At 31.7% G+C, this 20,707-nt stretch overlaps 1 protein-coding gene across 1 annotated transcript; it reads left to right on the forward strand.

Annotated features, from left to right (window-relative positions):
- The first annotated feature begins 469 nt into the window (after positions 1 to 469).
- On the forward strand, positions 470 to 19,055 carry LOC107894326 (glucosidase 2 subunit beta). The gene is made up of 17 exons (XM_016819611.2): positions 470 to 866; positions 964 to 1,077; positions 1,490 to 1,585; positions 1,933 to 2,164; positions 2,351 to 2,427; positions 2,514 to 2,683; positions 3,015 to 3,146; positions 3,234 to 3,342; positions 3,428 to 3,532; positions 3,608 to 3,709; positions 3,819 to 3,876; positions 3,979 to 4,047; positions 17,080 to 17,167; positions 17,410 to 17,471; positions 17,989 to 18,040; positions 18,126 to 18,246; positions 18,774 to 19,055. The coding sequence occupies exons 1-16, from the start codon at positions 758 to 760 to the stop codon at positions 18,186 to 18,188; spliced, it is 1,638 nt and encodes a 545-aa protein (XP_016675100.1). The 5' UTR covers positions 470 to 757; the 3' UTR covers positions 18,189 to 18,246; positions 18,774 to 19,055.
- The last annotated feature ends 1,652 nt before the right edge of the window (positions 19,056 to 20,707 follow it).

Raw genomic sequence — 20,707 nt, forward strand, 5'->3', positions numbered from 1 at the left:
ATCAATATAGGATTTAATATGGTAAAATAATTTAAATATAATAAAATTAAGGTATTAAAAATTAAAATAAAATAAATATAAATATTAGTTTATTAAAATTTATATCAATATGTACAATATATCAAAAAATTATAAACATTAACAATAGCTTTAACTAAAAGTGTTAGCAGATTAGATGGGTTTAATTCTAAAAGTTTTTTAAGTTCATAAATTTGCCCTGGTTTTCTACTCATTTACTGTTTAAAATATAATAAAATAGGAGTGCAATTAAAGGGTTTGCAGGGTGGACTCCCTAAAATAAAAAATTTTATTTAAGCTTTTAAAAAAATTAAAAATTTTAAATTAGTAAAGATATTTGACCCCCTAAAAATAATAAAAAATTAATTTAATTCTTTAAAAATTATAAATATTTAAACTATCAAAAAGATGAAATTACATTTTTACTATCATAAAAATTACAATTTAATTTCAGTTTTAAAAAGAATTTTTTGATATAATAAAATACTTAAATATAAATTTATGTTGTTATTTAGTTGGGTGAACCGGAAGATGAGAGATCCATATTGAACCCCAACCCGGGGTGGGTCGGGCGGGCGGCACAACTAACATTTTCCAAATCCTCCCTTGAAGTTATTCAGTTTTCTCCATCTGTTTCTTATTATAATTGCTTCAGATCAACTGAAACTTTATAACTTTCACTTAAAATAATCCATGCATTAACAAAGTTCAAGCTTGAATCCTTTCTTCGAAAAATAAAATGAAACAGAGGCTTTCTTTGATGTATCTTTCTTTTATCTTAATAATTTCATCACGTGAATCATCTTCTTCTATTCCTTCCAATTCCTTCATTGGAATTCCTCCTCAAGGTACACTCTTATCTTTCTTTCTCTTTCAACTTTCATCCTTTTCGGCTTGGAAACTCCATCATTTGTTTCCTCTACGATAAAAAAAAAAAACAAACAGACGAAGATTACTTCAAAAGAGAGATAATAAAATGTAAGAATGGATCAAAGAAGTTTACTAAAGCCCAACTTAATGATGATTTCTGCGACTGCCCAGATGGCACTGATGAGCCAGGTATCTCTCTCCTTTGCTTGATTTTCTTTGTCTTTTCTTGACCCATTTTTTATTTTATCGATGGTTTGATTGATTTTCTAATTCTAAATTAACCATAAAAAAGCGATAGATTTTATCATCTTTTGTCCAGTATTATACTTTATTACGTCCAAATAAGGTTTAATCTTTAATTTGCACTTCTTTTTTTGGGTTTAAGATAATGGTTTACTTGGGTATAAAATCGTACTTATGTAGAGAATTTCAGGGTTTATATATTGTTTTAGACACTTTTGGGGGGGTTTTGATTTATTTGAAGTAACAATGAAACATGTTGTTAAGGAACTTGGATGTCTTGTTGATGTTTGATTTACTTGTTTTTCCTCTGCTCTGATGTGTCTTCACTTTCTTTAATTTCTTAATATGTTTGTTTCAGGAACATCAGCTTGTCCACTAGGCAAGTTCTACTGTAAGAATATTGGCCATGCTCCGTCTTTCCTGTATTCCTCCAGAGTCAATGATGGTATTTGTGGTATGATTTGTTTGCGGTAATCTATAATTTTTGGATCATCTGTTTAAATTGGTGTTTGCCTCTTTAGAAACTTGATGAAAGTATATTTTTCGTACATTGTGCTTATGTTGATCTGGCTCTTCATTTTTATTGAGCTACCCATATTTGACATTTGCATCATATGAAGATATGATCCTTCAAATACAAGGAAAAACTTGGAAAAAGTTGAACATATCTTTGTCGACCACATATCTGTATCCAAACTCACACCCAAGCTTTGAGTAACATAGCATTGTGCGAGTGCATTATGATCTTTTTGTTATATAGTTATCATATTGATCATTTTTTTATATGGATAAAAAGAGCAGATTGTTGTGATGGGAGTGATGAGTATGATGGTAAAGTCAAATGCCCTTATACGTGCCACGAGGCTGGCAAAGTAGCCATGGAAAGCTTGAAGAGAAAGATTGAAGTGTATCAAGAAGGGGTTATTTTACGAAAAGTAGAGATTGGACTGGCAAAACGAGCAATTGCTAGAGACAAAGCCGAATTGTCAAGGTTGAAAAATGAACGGGAAGTTGTAGAAAAGGTTGTTCATTAGCTTGAAGGTATGACTCCTATTTGTTTATTCTTTCAATTTATTATTTATTGTTAATAATTTGCAATGTTCAGAAAGTTTAATCACTATTATCATGGTTACTGCCAAAATTTATCTGGCTTTCTACCTAATGTTTTATTTTCAAAATTCCTGTTTTAATTACTTAGATGAATTTAATATTATAGAAGTAAACAATTAATAAAAAATTGTGCATCTATCTCCAAGAATATTTGTTGGATGTCATTTTTGTTTCATAGATTGAGATGTAAATAGTACAATTTTGGTAAGGGACATAATTTATATCTTTGCTATATCTCTTGTTTATTTGATTTCATTCCCGACATTATGAAGGGCAAGTTCGGAAGTTGGAGCAGGAGCCCCAAGAGAAAGATGATAAGAGGAATGAGAAAGTTGAAAACGAAGAGAGTGGACCCGATAAGAATGTTGACAGCCAAATAGAACCCATGAAAGCATCAGATGTTGAAAAACAGGGGAAAGCTGGTGAATCTCCATCAGATCAGGTTAAATATAAAGCAAGTCAATTTGATGCGTACCTTCTGCCGCCTATTTTTGTTTTCATTTTCAATTATGTGTTTCATATTTTCCCATCCTCTTTCAGTTTATCACAGACTGCACCATCGATTGAACATCAGATACTATTAACACTTGGAGGAGTGACAATATGATCTTGTTATTTAAATTGTAACATTGTATGTCGCGTAGCAAATCTAACACACTTAAACATAGACAAACAATTGGGTCTTTCCATGTTTCAATCTGCTTTATTTACAGTAGGGAAATAATTCCTTTGAGAATAGTGACCATTACTGCTTAAGAATCTATTGGTTTCAGAATGAAAAAGATAAGCATGAAAGTTCTGAAGGATTGTCAAGAGAAGAACTTGGTCGCCTCGTTGAATCACGCTGGACGGGGAAAAAGAGTGGGGAACAAGTTGAAGAGACCGATCCAGTGAAAAATGACCAGGTGAGCAACAGAAGCTAAGAGTGTGCATATGATGAACATATTAATGATAATGCTTTACAGTTGAATAAACATATTCAAATGAATCAGGAGGAAGGGGGACCAGATGCTGGATATGAAGAGTCTGTAGTAGATAATGCTGGTCGTTCTAGTACCGCCCAATACAAGATTGGGGTGCAAGATCTTAAAAACTCATCAGGTTTTAGCTCTTCTGAAGTAGTTGCGAAAAGAATCACTTGCTGTAATATGTAAATCTTTAAACCTTTTTTTGATGATATATTTAGATATAACAACTCCAAGCGGTAAATCTTGGTTGGATAAGATACAGGAAACTGCTCAGAATTTCCTTCAATCTGTTAATTTGTTTTCAATCCCTGTCGTTAATCTAGGTAAGCACGAAGTTATGGTTGCCAATATTCGTTTTTCTATAAAGAATCTCTATCTCATATTTTGTGTTTCTGTAGATGCAAATAAGATTCGAAAGGAATATAATCACTATACTGCGAAATTATCTGACCTAGAGTCGAGGATTTCAAGTTTGACAGAAAAGTTAAAATTTGATTTTGGTAAGTGAAAAGATGTATTTTGGCGACTTCGAACTATATAGTAAAAGTTATACAAGGATAGTATTGGTACTTTTTCTCTGCATTGTTGAATGTTGCTTATGAACTCCAGGAAAGCAGAACAAATTCTATTTATTCTATGATCGCTGCTTTGAATTGAAGCAGGACAAGTAAGAACAAAACTTACCTTGTACTTTTTCTAATGCTTGGTATTATAATATTCTTACTCTCTCACTTTTGTTGATTTGGGCAATGAACATTTTCGGTTTTAGGTATGTCTACAAAGTTTGTCCATTTAGAAATGCAACGCAAGAGGATGGCAGGAGTAAAACCCAACTGGGGTAAGCGTTTCCTTTTCCTTTTCATAATTGCTTCCATAAGTGCCAATCATTAGGTGTATTATATGGAGTTTTCCTGTGTTAGAGATTGTTTGAGTTTGCAAAGAATACCAAGAAGTCAAGAAAAGAAATTGAACTTGCATATCTTTCAGTCTTCAGAGTGACGTATTTATAAAACATATGACCATACAAACCATGCTATTAACTGAATTAACTAATTCCAACTGCTACTAACAAATCTAACTACAAACAGTTTTTCAATATTCCTTAATATTCACCCATCATAGAACTTTCTTAACAAGAAAAAAGTTGGACTTGGTGACTTTGTTGTTCAAACTTACTAACAACACTCAAGCCATGTCTGAACTTACAAAAGAATAGTGTGGATAAAGACTTGTTGAGTATGTCAACCACTTGATCTTGTCCTGGAATATGACCAACTATTAGTTTGCCAATGGCAAACCTTCTCCTTGACAAAGAAGAAATCGAGTTCAACATGCTTGAATTTAGAATGTTGCACAGGATTCGCAGATATTGCAACTGCTCTTGAGTTATCACACCAAACAGTAGACTTTCTAGCAAGAAAAACATGTAATTTGGTGAGTAGAGACTCAAGCCAAATGAACTCAATTGTAACCTAAGCTAAGCCCCGAAACTCAGCTTTTGTAGTGGAACGAGAAACAACCTGTTGTTTCTTGGAACCCCATGCTATAGGATTTCTGCCTAAAAACACACAAAATCTAGTTGTAGATCTTTTGTCATCCAAATCTGTACCCGAGTTAGCATCAGAATAGCTTACCAGAGAGACACGAGGTGCAGCTTTAAAAATTATGCCATAATCAAGAGTGCCTTGCCTATATCTCAAGATCCTTTTAACAGCCTTGAAATGCTGGTCCAACGACTTATGCATAAATTGACACACTTTGTTAATAGCAAAGACAATATCAGGTCGAGTAATGGCAATATATTGAAGGGCACCAACAATGCTTTGATAATTAGAATTATTCTCAATTGGACTACTATAGCGAACTGATAAGTTGCATGTAGTAACCATAAGAGTAGGAGAGGCTTTTGAACACTTTATGTTACACTTTGTTAGCAAGTCCTTAATATACTTCCTTTGGTTTAAAAATAAACCAGACGAGCTATAGGAAACCTCAATGCTAAGAAAGTAATACAGCTTCCCTAAATCTTTCAAAGAGAATTACTGATCCAATGACTTATCAAAAACATCCACTTCAACTAATTGATTTTTGGTAACTATGATGTCATCCACATACATGAGCACATACATGATCAATGCACCAGAAACCTTGATGAACAATAAAGTATCAACTTTAAAGAGAACAAAGCCACTAATCTCTAAATACTCTTTAAGTTTGTGAAACCAAGCTCTAAGAGAATGTTTAAGGCCATATAGAGCTTTCTTTAGCTTGCAAACCAAATGTTGGCTATCACCATGAATCTCAAAATCGGGAGGTTGACTCATATAAATTTGTTCACGAAGATCACCATTTAGAAAAACGTTGTTGATATCGACTTGCCGAAGTTGCCATCCATAGGTAACTACAAGAGTGAGTATAATCCTGATAGTAGTAGGCTTGACTACAAGGCTAAACGTTTCTTGAAAATCAACTTTAGCTTCTTGAAGATATCATTTGACCACCAATCTGCCCCTATATCTAGCAATGGTGTCATCAACATTTTTCTTGAGCTTGAAGATCCACTTACACCTAACTGCTCTTATGTGGTAAGGTAATGGAACTAGCTCCCAGGTGTTGTTCTTTAAAAGAGCATCATACTCTTGTTGGGCAGCCTTAGTCCATTTAGGACTAGCAAAGGATTTTTTAATGATTGGTGGTTCTTTACTAAACAATCTAGCTGAGAAGGCTTTTGGTTTGAAAATTCCACTTTTGGATCGAGTGACCATAGGATGGGCATTAGATATAGGAGGAGAATTAAGTGAAACAGTCCCAATCTGCTCAATTCCAAAACGAACCCTCATGTTTATACCAGGGTCCAAAACATTAGTCTCACGTCCTAAATCATCAACTGATGATGTAGCAAGTTCTAAGAGAGCAAACTCAAATCTGGGAAAAGTAGTAGAAGGTACACCAAGTTCCACATGAGGCTCATTTTCTCTAGGTGATGATGAAAAAATGGCACAAGCAGATAAAGTAGGAGCTGCCGTGGAAGAAATAGAGCTTTGAGGTTGAGAAAAAATAGTAGGAATAGGTGCTTGCTAAGAAAGCTAAGAAGATGACTCACTGACTGTTGAAAAAACAAAACTTGTTTTGAAGCAAATGGAAAACAAGTTTCATCAAACACTAGATGTCTGGAAAAAAAAATTCTACTTGATTCATCAAGGCACTTATAGCCTTTGTGAAGAGCACTATGACTAAGAAAAACACAAGGCTTGGATCGAAATTGAAGTTTGTTTTTGTTATAAGGTCTTAGACAAGGATAACAATAACATCCGAAATTCCTTAGATGCAGATACTCGGGTTTAGCATTGTAGAGTAGCTCATATGGAGATTTTTCATGCTACACTAGAGTAGGCAATCTATTGATCAGGTATACCGTACTGAGAAAAGCATGTGTCCATAAGTGCATTGGTAAAAAAACCTAAGCAAGTAATGTAAGATCGGTTTCAACGATATGTCTATGCTTTCTCTCGACCATGTCATTCTGGTTTGAAGCATGAGGACAAGTAAGTCTGTGCTGAATACCAGACTGCTGAAGAAGCGGAAAGAAATATCTAAATTCGCCTTCCCAATCACTTTGGAACATCTTGATCTTGGAACTAAATTGTACTTGAACAAGTTTTTCAACAGCCTCCGACTTTTCCCTTAGTAGGTAAATCCAGGTATATTGACTATAAGCATTAAGAAATGTAATATAAGACAAACACCCCTCTGATGACACATGGGCAGGACCCCATAAGTCTGACACAACTAACTCAAAAGGAAAATTATATACAATCGTAGAAGCAGTAAACAAAAGCTTGTGAGACTTTCCTAACTGACAAGCAGAACAAACAATAGGAAGTTGAGATGCTGTTATAGGAACTTGACAACTCTATAACACTTTATTGCAAGGATGGCCTAGTGATTATATCCCAAGTCAACAATAGTTGAGGCTTTAGATGAGGCTTTGAGCTGAGCACGATTCACTGATTTTCGCTGAGTTGAAACCTTAACTGAAGAAGCTGCACTAAGACTACGATATCAAGTAGTGAACATATACAATTCTTTATGAATGTGGCCCATTAGTAAAACTGCCCTATCTATAAACCCTTCACAAAACAACGAAATGGATGAAATTCAAAAAACACGTGATTATCTTTAGTAACAAAGAGCAAATTTTTACAAATATAGGGAACATGGACTTTTTTGAGCTGCAAAATTCTTTCCAGAGGCAGAGAAGAAGACCCGATATTAGCAATTGCTACCCAAATACCGTTTCCCATAACCAACTAACCAGTACCTGTATATGTAGTTGCACCTTCAAGATTGGAAAGGTCATTAGTCACATGGTTTGTAGCCCCGAATTTGGGTACCAAACTTGATCAGCAGATTTGGTGGAAAACTGAAGAACAGTCTAGGGAAGGTGATCCTGCTTGAAGATGATAACCTTGTTGAAATTTTATGAACAGGAAGACGCCAATTTTTTTAAACAGAATTTTGACCATAAACCACTTGTCCTTACATATGTTGTAGAAGATTGACTCCCAAACTAATGATAATTAACTTGCCCTAAATCAAAATCGCACACACCAGAAAAATTCTCATCAAACCGGTAGTAACACCGTTGAACAACACAACCAATCCTGCCACAAAGTTGGTATTGAGGACTATTGAAATATGTGAAACCCATATATTTCGGGTATATATTTTACATTATTTAGGTAGATAAATCTTAGAATAAATCATTTGAGATATTCTAGGAATATTTTATTTTATCTTTTAGTAGTTTATTAGAATGAGGGAATTATTTTTCCAATTAGGTTATGGCTCTTTTCTCTATTTAAGTTCAGTTTTTTAGTTAATAAAATAAAAAAAACAACTTTATTAAATGTTCTCTTGAAAACTTTCATGATATCAGAACTAGGTTAAATCTCTAGTAACATCATGGTTAAAATAGTCTTCACTGGAGATAAAAGATCTAGTAATCAAACAGAGGAAGAAAGTTATATCGTTGAAACAACTATGACTCAAGGGACAGAGGCATCTCAACTTTTTTTCAGTTGACATCTCACAAGCTGAATGGCAAGAATTATCTGGAACGGTCGTAGTCCATAAAGTTTGCAATTGATGGGCGTGGCAAGCTAGGTCATTTAACTTGAGAAGTCAAGCAACCACATGTAGACGATCCAAAGATGATCAAGTGGAGGTCAGAAAATTCTATGATAATTGTGTGGCTTATTAATTTCATGTAAGTATCCATGGGTAAACCTTTTTCTTTTTCTCCCGACTGTTAAAGATGTTTGGGACCCAATAGAAGGCACCTATTCAGATTTAGAAAACGTTTCACAGATCTTTGAGTTGAAAATAAAACTCTGGAAAGCTAGACAAGGGGAAAAGGAAGTAAATTTTTATTATAACGAGATGATATCTCTTTGGCAAGAACTGGATCAGTGTTATAATGATGAATGGGAGTGTCCCGGAGATGGTGTAAAAGCTATGAAAAAAGAAGAGAATGAACAAGCTTATCTGTTTCTAGCTAGTTTAAATAAAGAATTTGATGAAGTGAGATCTCAGACTTTAGGAAAAAAAATCCACTTCTAAGACTCCGTGAGATTTTTTCTGAGGTTAGAAGAGAGGAGACAAGGAGAAAAGGAATGTTAAGGCCAGGGTTTAAAGCTAATGATGATAATTCTGCTCTTGTAACTATTAAGAATAATGATGATAGTGAAAAAAGAAAAAAAACCTTGGTGCGATCACTGCAAAAAATATTAGCACACTCGAGAAACATGTTGGAAGCTCCATGGAAAACTGACGAATGGAAAAAAAAAGGGTGGCAATGGTCGTGGTTCACAATCATGGGATAGCAGAGCTTTCCAAACAACTAATGAAAATTATGAGGGCCAAAGTTCTCTAGAAGGGTCTCCATTCACTAAAGAACAATTACAGCATCTACACAAACTTTTTCAATCACCACAGTTTCAGATGAATTTTTCTGTTCCTAACTCCAATAATCCTTCTTCCTCCTTTGCCCAAGCAGGTACTGATTTTTCTATTTTTTTTTAGTGTCAAACCTTGTAAAACAAACACGTGGATCATTGATTCTAGAGCTAGTGATCACATGACTAGTAATCATTTTCCTTTTTCAACTTACACACCTTGTGCAGGAAACAAAAAGATCAAAGTAACAGATAGGTCATTCTCGGTAATAGTCGGGAAAGGCACAGTTAAAATTTCACCTTTCTTGGTTTTACATGATGTTTTACATGTGCCAAATCTAACTTGTAATCTCATATCGGTCAGTAAATTATCTCAATCCTCGAATTGTCATGTTATATTTGACTCCTCTATGTGTAAATTTCAGGACATGGTCTTAGAGAGGATGATTGGCAATGCTAAAAAAATCTGGTGGAATTTACTTTCTTAACGACGACCATCTAAGTCAACAAACAACTACTATATGTTTAAATTCTGTTTCTAGTTTTGATAAGGTTATGATCTGGCATTATAGGCTTGGACATCTTAATTTTTACTATTTAAGATATTTGTTACCTGATCTATTTAAAAATAAAAATTCTTTATATCACTGTGAATTTTGTGAATTGGCTAAACATCATCAGTCATTCTTTCCACCTCAAAAATATAAAGCTTCTAAACCTTTTTTTGTTAATTCATAGTGATGTTTGAGAACCTTCAAGAGTCTCAATTTTTTCAAGAAAACATTGGTGATGATTATACTCGTATTTATTAGGTGTTTTTATTAAAAGATAAGTCTGAAGTTAAAAATGTGTTTTAGCCTTTTTATGCTATGGTGAAAACACAATTTAGTGTGAAAATAGAAATATTTCGGAGTGAAAAAGGTGGGGAGTTTTTTAGTGACTAATTAGGTATTTTCTTAACCAAACATGAAATAGTCCACAAAAACTCTTGTACAAATACATCACAACAAAATGGGATTGTAGAAAAGAAAATCAGACATATTTTAAAAGTAACTAGAGCCTTGATGTTCACTAGTTAGGTACCACGTTATCTTTGGGGCGAAGCCTTTTAACAGCTACATATCTTATTAACAAAATGCCCAGTAAAACTCTAAACTATAGAACTCTTTTTCATCTCTTTAAAGAGAACTTTCTTAACTCTAAATTGATCATAGATTTATCCCTTTGAGTTTTTGGGTGTAGTGTATTTGCTAATCTTCATAACCAAGGTAAACTAGATCCTAGAGCAAAAAAAAATGCGTCTTTGTTAGCTATGCTTCTAATAAAAAAGGTTACAATTGTTATGATCCAATTGATAGAAAGATTATTGTTACCATGGATGTCACATTTGTTGAAACTCAATCTTATTTTGATTCTAATCTTCAAGGAGAGAATTATAGTAAGGAAGATTCTATAATTGATCAAGAAAAAACTAGGAATATACAACTTAGGGATTCTAATAATGGGGAAGACGAATTTATGATTAATACAGAAATTAATGATGTTAATGTTGTTAATAAAAAGGAGTATGGAAGTGTAGAGTTTGATCATGAGAATAAAGAACAAACAAAGAAGTTAATTGTTTACTCAAGAAGAAACGAAATCAAGAAAGTGGAATCCACCAGATTTATCACCAAGAAGCTGACTTGTAAGATCTTGTCAAAAGTTTAAGTAAAGCTCATAATCCAGTCAATGAATTTTTTAATTTAGATATTTCAATTGTTAAAAGAAAAGGTGTTAGAAATGTTGTCAAATATTTCATGTCTTATTTTATATCCTAAAAAATGTTGTCAAATATCTCATGTCTTACTTTGTATCCTAGAAAGCCTTGTCTTCAACATTCTTAGCCTTTGTTTCATGTCTCGATACTGTGAAAATACCCAAAAATGTGAAAAATACTTTACAGGTTCTTGAGTAGAAGAAGGCTATTTTAGAGGAAATGTGCACTTTTGAAAAAACAGGTACATGGGAAACAGTGGAAACAGTGGGCTATAAATAGGTGTTCACAACCAAATTCGAACCAGATGGATCTTTAGATAGATATAAAGCCCGACTAGTGGCTAAAGGGTACACTCAAACATACGGGATAGATTATCTTGAAACATTTGACCCAGTAGCCAAATTAAATTATGTTAGAATTCTTTTATCAATTGTTGTTAATCTTGATTGGTCTTTATAGTAGCTAGATATGAAGAATGCTTTCCTAAATGAGAAACTTGAAGAAGAAGTTTAATGGATCCTCCTCCAGGTTTTGAAGAAAAATTTGGAACTTGAGTATGTAAGCTCAAGAAATTTTTGTATGGTCTAAAGCAATCTCCTCGAGCTTGGTTTGAACAGTTCACTCAAGTTGTTAAAAAACAAGATTACTCACAAGGGCAAGCTGATCATACAATGTTCTATCGACACTCACAAAGAGGTAGAATAACAGTTATTATAGTTTATGTCAATAATATTATTCTTACAAGAGATAATGTGGATGAAATAAGGTGTCTAAAAGAGCATCTAGCATTGGAGTTTGAGATCAAGACTTGGGTCCTTTGAAATACATTCTTGGAATGGAAGTTGCTCGATCAAAGAAGGGTCTTGTGGTCTCTCAGAAAAAATGTGTTTGATCTTTTAAAAGAGGCTGAGACAAGTGGTTGTCACCCAGTTGACACACCAATTGATCCAAATGTAAAATTCAGAAATAAAGGTCGATTAGTTGATAAAGGGCAATACCAAAGATTAGTTGGTAAGTTAATTTACTTATCACATATAAGGCTAGAAATAGCTTTTGCAATGAGCTTGGTGAGTCAATTCATGCACTCCCCAATGGAGGAACATGAAGAAGCAGTGTTTCGGATTCCAAGATACTTGAAGAGTTATCTGGAAAGGCTTATTCTTCAAGAAATCCGAACAAAGAGGAATTGAAACTTATACAAATACAGATTGGGCAGGCTCAATAACAGATAGAAGATGTAACACTCCCATACCCGACCCGATCGCCAAGTCAAGGCATCAGGATGTCACATTCATTGCCGAAGCAATTACTGAAAATTTCAGATCAATTTATCTTATTATTTAATTAATGTAGATCATTAACTAATTTTAGTAATAATTGAATTTACGATAGAACTAATTATGAGTTAAACGAGTTCATTAAAACATCCACAATTGCTCAAAGGCTAAATTGTAAAGTCCATAAAAAATTTTGAACTGTCATCGCGATATTGTGGTTTCCACGTCGTGACATGGCAAACTTGTCATCGTGATGTCGTCTCCATTTCCTACAAGTTCCACGAGTTATTTTTATTTATTTATTTTATATCATTACTTGAACCGTATTCAGATGTCATAACCACCACTTCATTTTACATATCATCCACTTACATTTATTTCTAATCTCAAGTCCTCATAAAAACATAATATTCAATTAAACATAACAAAATTTATAAAATTAACACAAATATTTAAATTTTACAAATAAGATCATTAGAGGACTTACACCTTCAAAATTAGTTTACCCACTTTATGTATATTTCATATTTATTTCTAAATAAAGAATTCACATCAATTAACAATTATTCACTTATTATGTTATCAATTTGTTTAAACATACTCATATGTATCAATCATTCCATCACCTACAACCATTTCAAAACATTTCAAATTCATCTACTATATATATATATTCATATATTTTTCCTCTTCCTCCTTTTCATTTCACATCCTTTATGTATATATTTGTTAGAATCTTTAGCTTTTAGTATATAACATGCTTATATGTAATATTATCTAAAATTTCACTATTTACTTATATGTTCATATCAAAGTTGTCTACTTGAGTCATAGTCACTAAATTATTTATATTTTGAGCTACAGAATTTTAAATCAAGATCCGCTTGATGTTTTTGAAACTAGACTCAAATATATTTTACCATAAAAATTTCAAAATTTATAATTTAGCTAATAAATACAGTAAAATCTTCAATTTTATCCCTATTCTTCTGTTTGACAGCTTTCACCTTTTTTTACTAAAAATTAATTATCTCTTAATACAGGGTTTTCATTCCATCACCTACAACCATTTCAAAACATTTCAAATTCATCTACTATATATATATATTCATATATTTTTCCTCTTCCTCCTTTCCATTTCACATCCTTTATGTATATATTTGTTAGAATCTTTAGCTTTTAGTATATAACATGCTTATATGTAATATTATCTAAAATTCCACTATTTACTTATATGTTCATATCAAAGTTGTCTACTTGAGTCATAGTCACTAAATTATTTATATCTTGAGCTACAGAATTTTAAATCAAGATCCGCTTGATGTTTTTGAAACTAGACTCAAATATATTTTACCATAAAAATTTCAAAATTTATAATTTAGCTAATAAATACAGTAAAATCTTCAATTTTATCCCTATTCTTCTGTTTGACAGCTTTCACCTTTTTAGACTAAAAATTAATTATCTCTTAATACAGGGTTTAGATGATGTTTCCATTTGTTAATCTTGAAAATAGACTCATTAAGAATTTAAACATATAAATTTAAACCCCTAATTATTTTTTTTTTACAATTTTTGATGATTTTTCAAAGTCAGAATAGGGGAACCTGAAATCAATGTGACCTTGTCTCACAAAAATTCATATATCTCATAATATGAAACTGTTTTTCTTACACTGTTTCTTCTATATAAAACTAGATTCAATAGTCTTTAATTTCATACTTAACCTCTAATTCAATTTTTAAAATTTTTGGTGAATTTTCAAATTTAGACTACTGTTACTGTCCAAAACTATTTTAGTGCAAAATGTTGATTACCAAGTTTATAACACCCTCGTTTCCTTTCTCTACAATATTTCTCATCGCTTCCTCTTATTTCTATTTATTAACATATCAAAAACATAAAACCTTATATAAGAAAACTCTACTTTAACATCATTTTCATGCTTTTTCAATAATATCAAACTTAAAAATATATTGAAATCTTGACGTTCTTACCTTGTCCTATTGATTTCAATCTTTAACTTGATTTTCTCTCTCCTCCAACTTCCATTTTCTTGAATCCAATGTGATTTTCTTATTTTTCATAGTCTCCTTATCACTTTTCTCTCTTGGTGATTATGAAAATTTCTTGAAATTATTGGTGAAAATTGTGGATTTTTGGTGGAAGGACCAAATTGTAAAGACGACAAAGTTTTCTTCTTCTCTCCCCTTACTCATGTTGGAAAGATGGGAGCATCCTTTCTCTTTTTTCTTTTTTCTTTTTTTTTTCTTTTTTTTTTTCATCTTCCTCTCCTTTTATACTAGCTATTTATAATAAAATATCATCAAAGTATTCATCTAATTAAAAAATTATAAATATCATCAAAATATCTCCAACATCATCATTTCCTTCTAGAGTTCTCTCTCTTTCTAATTGACCATTTTGCCCTTAATGATATTTTAAAATTTCATCATTGAATCATCACTTAATTTAGTAAAATTACGATTTAGTCTCTCATAATTCTTCACTAATTCAATTTGGTCCCTGCATGCCAATATTGTATCATAGTAAATTGGATTGTTTTCACTTTTGGTCTTTCAACTTTCTTATTTTTACACTTTGATCCCTTAAATTTTGAATATTTACACTTGAGCCAAAAACTTTATATCATTTTCTCATTATATTTTTTGATCCCCTAAAACCTACTTTTTAATTATTATTTTTTTAATACTCCTCAATATTTTATTTTATTATCTTCATATCATTTTCTCATTTTATTGAGAAATCAATTATACATCATGTCATGCTTCTTGATTTAACTCTCTTTTGATATCTTGCAACTTTCATTTTCTTTGATCTAATATATTATTTTACTAAAATTTTATCTTATATTATTTACGATCAAGGGGGTTTTGAGGATGTTACAAAAGATCTACATCAGGATACTGTACATTTATTTGGGGAAACCTTGTGACTTGGCGAAGCAAAAAACAAAGTGTTGTAGCAAGAAGTAGTGCAGAGGCTGAGTTTAGATCAATGGCTCAAGGAATTTGTGAAATGATGTGGTTAAAAAGAATTATGGAAGAGCTGAGGAAACCAATAACTTCACCAATGAATTTGTACTGTGATAGCAAAACTGCCATTAGTATTACTCACAACCTAGTCCAGCATGACAAAACTAAACATGTTGAGGTTGATAGACAATTTATCAAGGAGAAGATTGAAGAATACCAAGTGTGCATGCCATTTGTTCTTTCAAAACAACAGATTGCTGAAATACTTACCAAAGGGCTTTCTAAGACAAGCTTTGATTTTCTTGTAAGCAAGTTGGGCATGTTTGATATATATGCACCAACTTAATGGAGGGTGTTGAAATATGTTAAACCCATATATTTTGGGTATATTTTTTAAATTCATTTAAGTAGATAAATCTTATTTAGGTAGATAAATCTTAGAATAAATCATTTGAGATATTTATTTTCCCTTATCTTTTAGTTTTTCCAATTAGGTTATGATTCTTTTCTCTATTTAAGTTCAATTCTTTAATTAATAAAATATAGAATAGTTTTATTAAATGCTCTCTTGAAAACTTTCAAAGACAACAATGAAAGGTCCTACCTCCTCTAAATCTTCCTTGATAATAGCTTCTTCCACCTCGACTCAAGTTCTTGTAACCCAGATTGTAGTTCCTAGTAGATCCCTCGTGGGAGTCAGCGTTCTTGGATTGATTTTATGAACAGGACTTCTTTTGAACCATATTCGCTTGCAACAGTATGGACGCTATAAAGTCAAGTTGTCGTGTTTCACAGTCAGTAAGAAGTTCAAGAGAAACTGAAATAGGTAAGGCTACTACTCTGATAGACTCATACTCAATTGGTAATCCTACAAGAATAATACTAACTTGTTCTTGAACTGTTACCAAACTACCGGCTACAGTCAAGACATCACACATACTTTGATTTTAAGCAAATACTCTTTCATGGACTACTGTCCTTTCTTCTGTGAGTACAACATGTGTTTAAGACTTGAAATTCTGACAATCGATCGAGTTATCTCTTCTCAATGGTAGACCATACTTCAAAACTTGTACTAGCATTAGTCAAATAGACAAGAAGATCATCACTTACCGTGGACAACAACCACGAGGCTAGCAATTTATCTTGTTGGTTATGCAAAAAGAATTCAGGATTCTCAATTAACTAACCTTCTTCATTAACTATGAACTGTGAAACAGTTCAAGAATGAGCATAACCCTTTGCTTCTAAAGAAGATAACTTGTCTCATTGAGTTTGATAGTACTGTGTTGGGGAAATTGCGGGTGTTGAAACCCTTCATTTCCAGTATGAACTTCAGGAGCCATGCACACAAACTACCTAATCAACAAAAAAACCTTAGCTCAGATACCATGTTTGAGTTTGGAAAGAATACCAAGAAGTCAAGAAGAGAAACTGAACTTCTATATCTTTCAGTCTTCAGAGTAACGTATTTATACAACACATGACCATACAAACCATGCCATTAACTGACTTAACTAATTCCAACTGCTACTAATAAATCTAACTACCAACAGTTTTTCAATATTCCTTAATAGAGATATGGTAGACTTGTGCTTCAAATATATCATTTTGATCTTTAATCACAAACTAATAGAGGCAGAAAGATGTTTTATACAATAAAATTCAAAATAAGACAGTTTGAGAAGGGAACATGATGGAACTGGGAGCAGATTGGTTGATTTACTTGCATCTTCAATATGAATTTTGATTTTAAGGCACAGCAACCTATGAGGAAAGGCCTGAATGCTTGAGAATTTTGCAGTTTGTCTGGTTGATGTCTTTCCTCCTCAAGGGATGCTTTTTTTTTTTTTTTAATTTAATCTTTCCGTCTCACTGTAGGATCTGGGAGAAGTTTGGGAATTCGTATAGACTGATGTTGTTCACAAATGGAGAGGGATGCTGGAATGGACCTGATAGAAGTTTGAAGGTATTATTTATATAATGATAAATAGGGTTCCTCCATTTGGTGCCATTTAGCTATCTTGATGGTTAATACTGGATTGTGATCCTAAAGAACAGAGTTGTGAATGATGGTTTTCTTCCTTGTCAAGCAAAAGATCTGGTGAGATATAATCAAAACGGATGCTCCTGGATGGCTAAATGGCTTGTCGCTGAGAAGCTTTCCTTTTATATGAAAAATTCTTAGCATTGATCCTTACTTTTTTACAGGTGAAGCTAAGGTGTGGACTAAAAACAGAACTAACTGGTGTGGATGAACCAAGTCGCTGCGAGTATATCCTTCCCTCCCATTCTCCATTCCTCTACTCGGGTTTTGCTTGAAAATAAACTTTAACTCAGCTCAATTGTTTTCTTTTCACGCTTAGTTATTGAGAAAACTGAATTCAAGTGTTTTAATGGTTGACTCTAGTAATTCAGGGAAAAAAAAAAAGTTTGACTCCAGTAGATTGAGCTTCCTTAGTTTTAATATATATTTTTTATTTTTAATTAGCTTTGAAAATTTCAATTCGAGCTCAAGCATAAATAATTGAGTTCATATTTTACTAAGTAAACAAGCCTAATCGAGTAAGGTCGCATAGTGTGATCTTTATCTCGAATCAAGCTCAAGCTCTAAAATTGAAACTTAGTCAAGTTGAAGCCGAGTTTGGAGCCTTTATTTTTGGGTCAAGCACAAGTTTCTTACGGTCTGAGCTTCGCTCAGCTTGATTAAACTCCTATGCACACATACACATCTACTCGCACATGTGCATGCACTCAAAAACTATGCCATCTAACGCTCCTTCATGGCAGATATGCTGCTCTCATGTATACCCCTCTACTCTGCCTAGAGGAAAAACTTGAGGTAATCGCTATTGGTACATGAAGCCCTTTTCAATTTTCATTTTGCTTTTATTCTGTATCTTCTATAAGAATGTTGGATGTGGCAGGAAATCAAACAGAAACTAGAATCAATGAACCAAGAAAAACCACGGAGTCACGATGAGCTTTAACTTGCTGACATCTACTTATATCATCCTCAGTATTCTTACAGCATCGATTCTTTCAATGGTAAAGCTCTAAGCATCTTCCTTGGTTGGTTATCTGATTGTGTCATGTTTTTTAATATAAATCATAGCCAATTGATATCTGTCTATGAACAAACTTCATGTAAATAGCTGTAGTAATAATGGTTTGGTTTGATTTAGGAAAAAAATACTGTTAATGTGCAGTATCTTGTTTTCTTAATTACTGGTTTTGACCGGTTCGTTTTTTTTTTTTCTTAAGAAGTACGTTGATATTGTATTTTAAAAAATAATCATTCATTTAGATATAAAATACTTTTAAAATTAGAAAAGAAATTCATAAAAAAATAAAATAGAATTGAGTTGGAATAACTATGATTTTTTAATTTAGAAATTGGAAATCAAACCACACCCAATATACTTAATTATTACCTAATCAAAATTGGATGGAGTGGAAGTCGAAACAGACAATGGTTAGAATGGTTTTCTATTTCTTGGTTTTTCCCTAGCTTAGCTCCAAATACTTGTTTTGTCGAAGACAAGTCTTTACCGTTTATTGTATTTCTTTTGCAGCAGAGAAAGAAGATGAAGAGAAAATCAGAATATCCTAGAAAACAGTGTAGGGCATGTTTTCATTTTTTCAGGATGGAGACATGGTGTCTTGTCTCTGTTTTGTTTAATTTATTTAAAAGGAATGGTGAATCCACTACATGAGTGCCATGTATTGTTTCTGGTACTTACTGGCTCAAAACCATTTTATTGGGACATAAGAAGCAAGGATATATCAATATGGGGGACATAACGTTCTGTCTATCTATTTATTTATTTATTTATTTATTTATGATTATGCTTCAATTGCACGCCTGCCAGATTTGAGATTTGCAGAACAACGAACCTTTGGTATCTTCATCTGCATCATTTCACCAGTTTTTCAGCACTCCAGGTTAATAACTAAGACACACCATAATAGTACTTGAATATATCAAAAAATACAATTATGCAATATTATTATTATTATTATTATTATTATTATTATTATTATTATTATTATTATTATTTGGAATAAAGTTGATTTCCTTTTTGATGAGAAAGACCAAACAAGATTTTGATGCCTTTGGGGCAATTGCAAAAAGATTTTAAAAATGGAAACGACTTCCCATAAGCATATCTTAGTATTCTAATGGATACGTTCTATGGACCATTCAAAGGGCTCTACATTCAAATCTAATGCCATAACTTTAAAAAGAAAAAGTGGTAGATTAAGGAATTATGCTTTGCAATTACTAGTGAAGGAACTCTATTATTTTATATTACACAAAGAGTGCACATTGATTGTGAAGAATCATTGTATCTTTTTACATGTAAATGCATAAGAACAAGAATAATCGAATAAAAAAAAAGACTAATTATAATTAAAGAAGTTAGTGTCTAGTGACATTTATATATATATATATATATATATATAATTTTCTTTATTACACAAATAGCCTTAAAAAGTTATCACATCTCTTTTTTTAAAGACATTTATTATACATTTATCAACCCCTCACCTTGATTGTGAAATCTGAAAATTTCACTTACAAGGTAACAAATATTTTCCCAAAATAATATATTAAACAATCATCAATATTTATAATAGAAATTTTTCATTATATTTTGTTTCAATTAATATTTTATTAATGAAATTTTTTAGAATTTTGAATCTTATTATTATACGTGTTTATGCATATGTTGATTTTCAATGTAAATTTTATTTTAGTTTAAATCTTACTACGTGTGAACCCTATTTAAATTTATTCTAATTTAAAATCTAAATATATTCTAATTATAAGTTTAACTATTTATACATATGATACTTTAATTCACATCGATTCTACTTTAAAATCATAGACAAATTCACTACTTTACTATTGAATTTTGTAACTGCTTTTAATTTTACTGAATTTTAGCATCAACTTTAAGGATTTTACTTATATTTTACCGTTGATTATTGATTTCAGATGACTTGAAGACAAAATTTTAAATAAAAAAATCTTCCAAATATTTTTTTAATTATAACAATAAACTAATATAAAAGGTTTTAGTCAATGAAATAAAGATGATAAAATTTTAGAAAAACAAATAATAAAGAAAGAATTAAGTTTTTTTATTAAATATAAATTTATTTACTTTTTATATTATAATAACTTATTTATTATTAACTATTAAAATAGAATATTAAAATATTAATTTGATTAAATTTTGTCTTCAAAGTGATTCAAATTTAAAATTGAAAATAACAAAATTTGGTGGCGAGGTTAAAAAACAAAAAAAAAAGATATATTTAATATTAAGTTAAAGCATAGTAATAAATTTACTATAATACTCTTACAATGGTAAAAATAAATAATTAAAAAAAGGTAAATATCAATAAATATAATGACAAATTTAAAATTTCAGTGATGAAGAAAACACATCCATTAACTGTAGAAGGCGAGTGAATTCGAAATTTGAATATTTTCTTTTTG

Source organism: Gossypium hirsutum, chromosome A13, assembly GCF_007990345.1.
Source record: "Gossypium hirsutum isolate 1008001.06 chromosome A13, Gossypium_hirsutum_v2.1, whole genome shotgun sequence".
Classification (NCBI taxonomy): domain Eukaryota; kingdom Viridiplantae; phylum Streptophyta; class Magnoliopsida; order Malvales; family Malvaceae; genus Gossypium; species Gossypium hirsutum.

Bases quoted from the DNA above. Each gene is read 5' to 3' on its own strand.
- LOC107894326 (XM_016819611.2), top strand. From the start codon at position 758: ATGAAACAGAGGCTTTCTTTGATGTATCTTTCTTTTATCTTAATAATT. The intron at 2,165-2,350 runs GCTTGAAGGTAT...ATATTATAGAAG, and splicing joins GTAGAAAAGGTTGTTCATTA to TAAACAATTAATAAAAAATT. The intron at 3,710-3,818 runs GTAAGTGAAAAG...TATGAACTCCAG, and splicing joins AAAGTTAAAATTTGATTTTG to GAAAGCAGAACAAATTCTAT.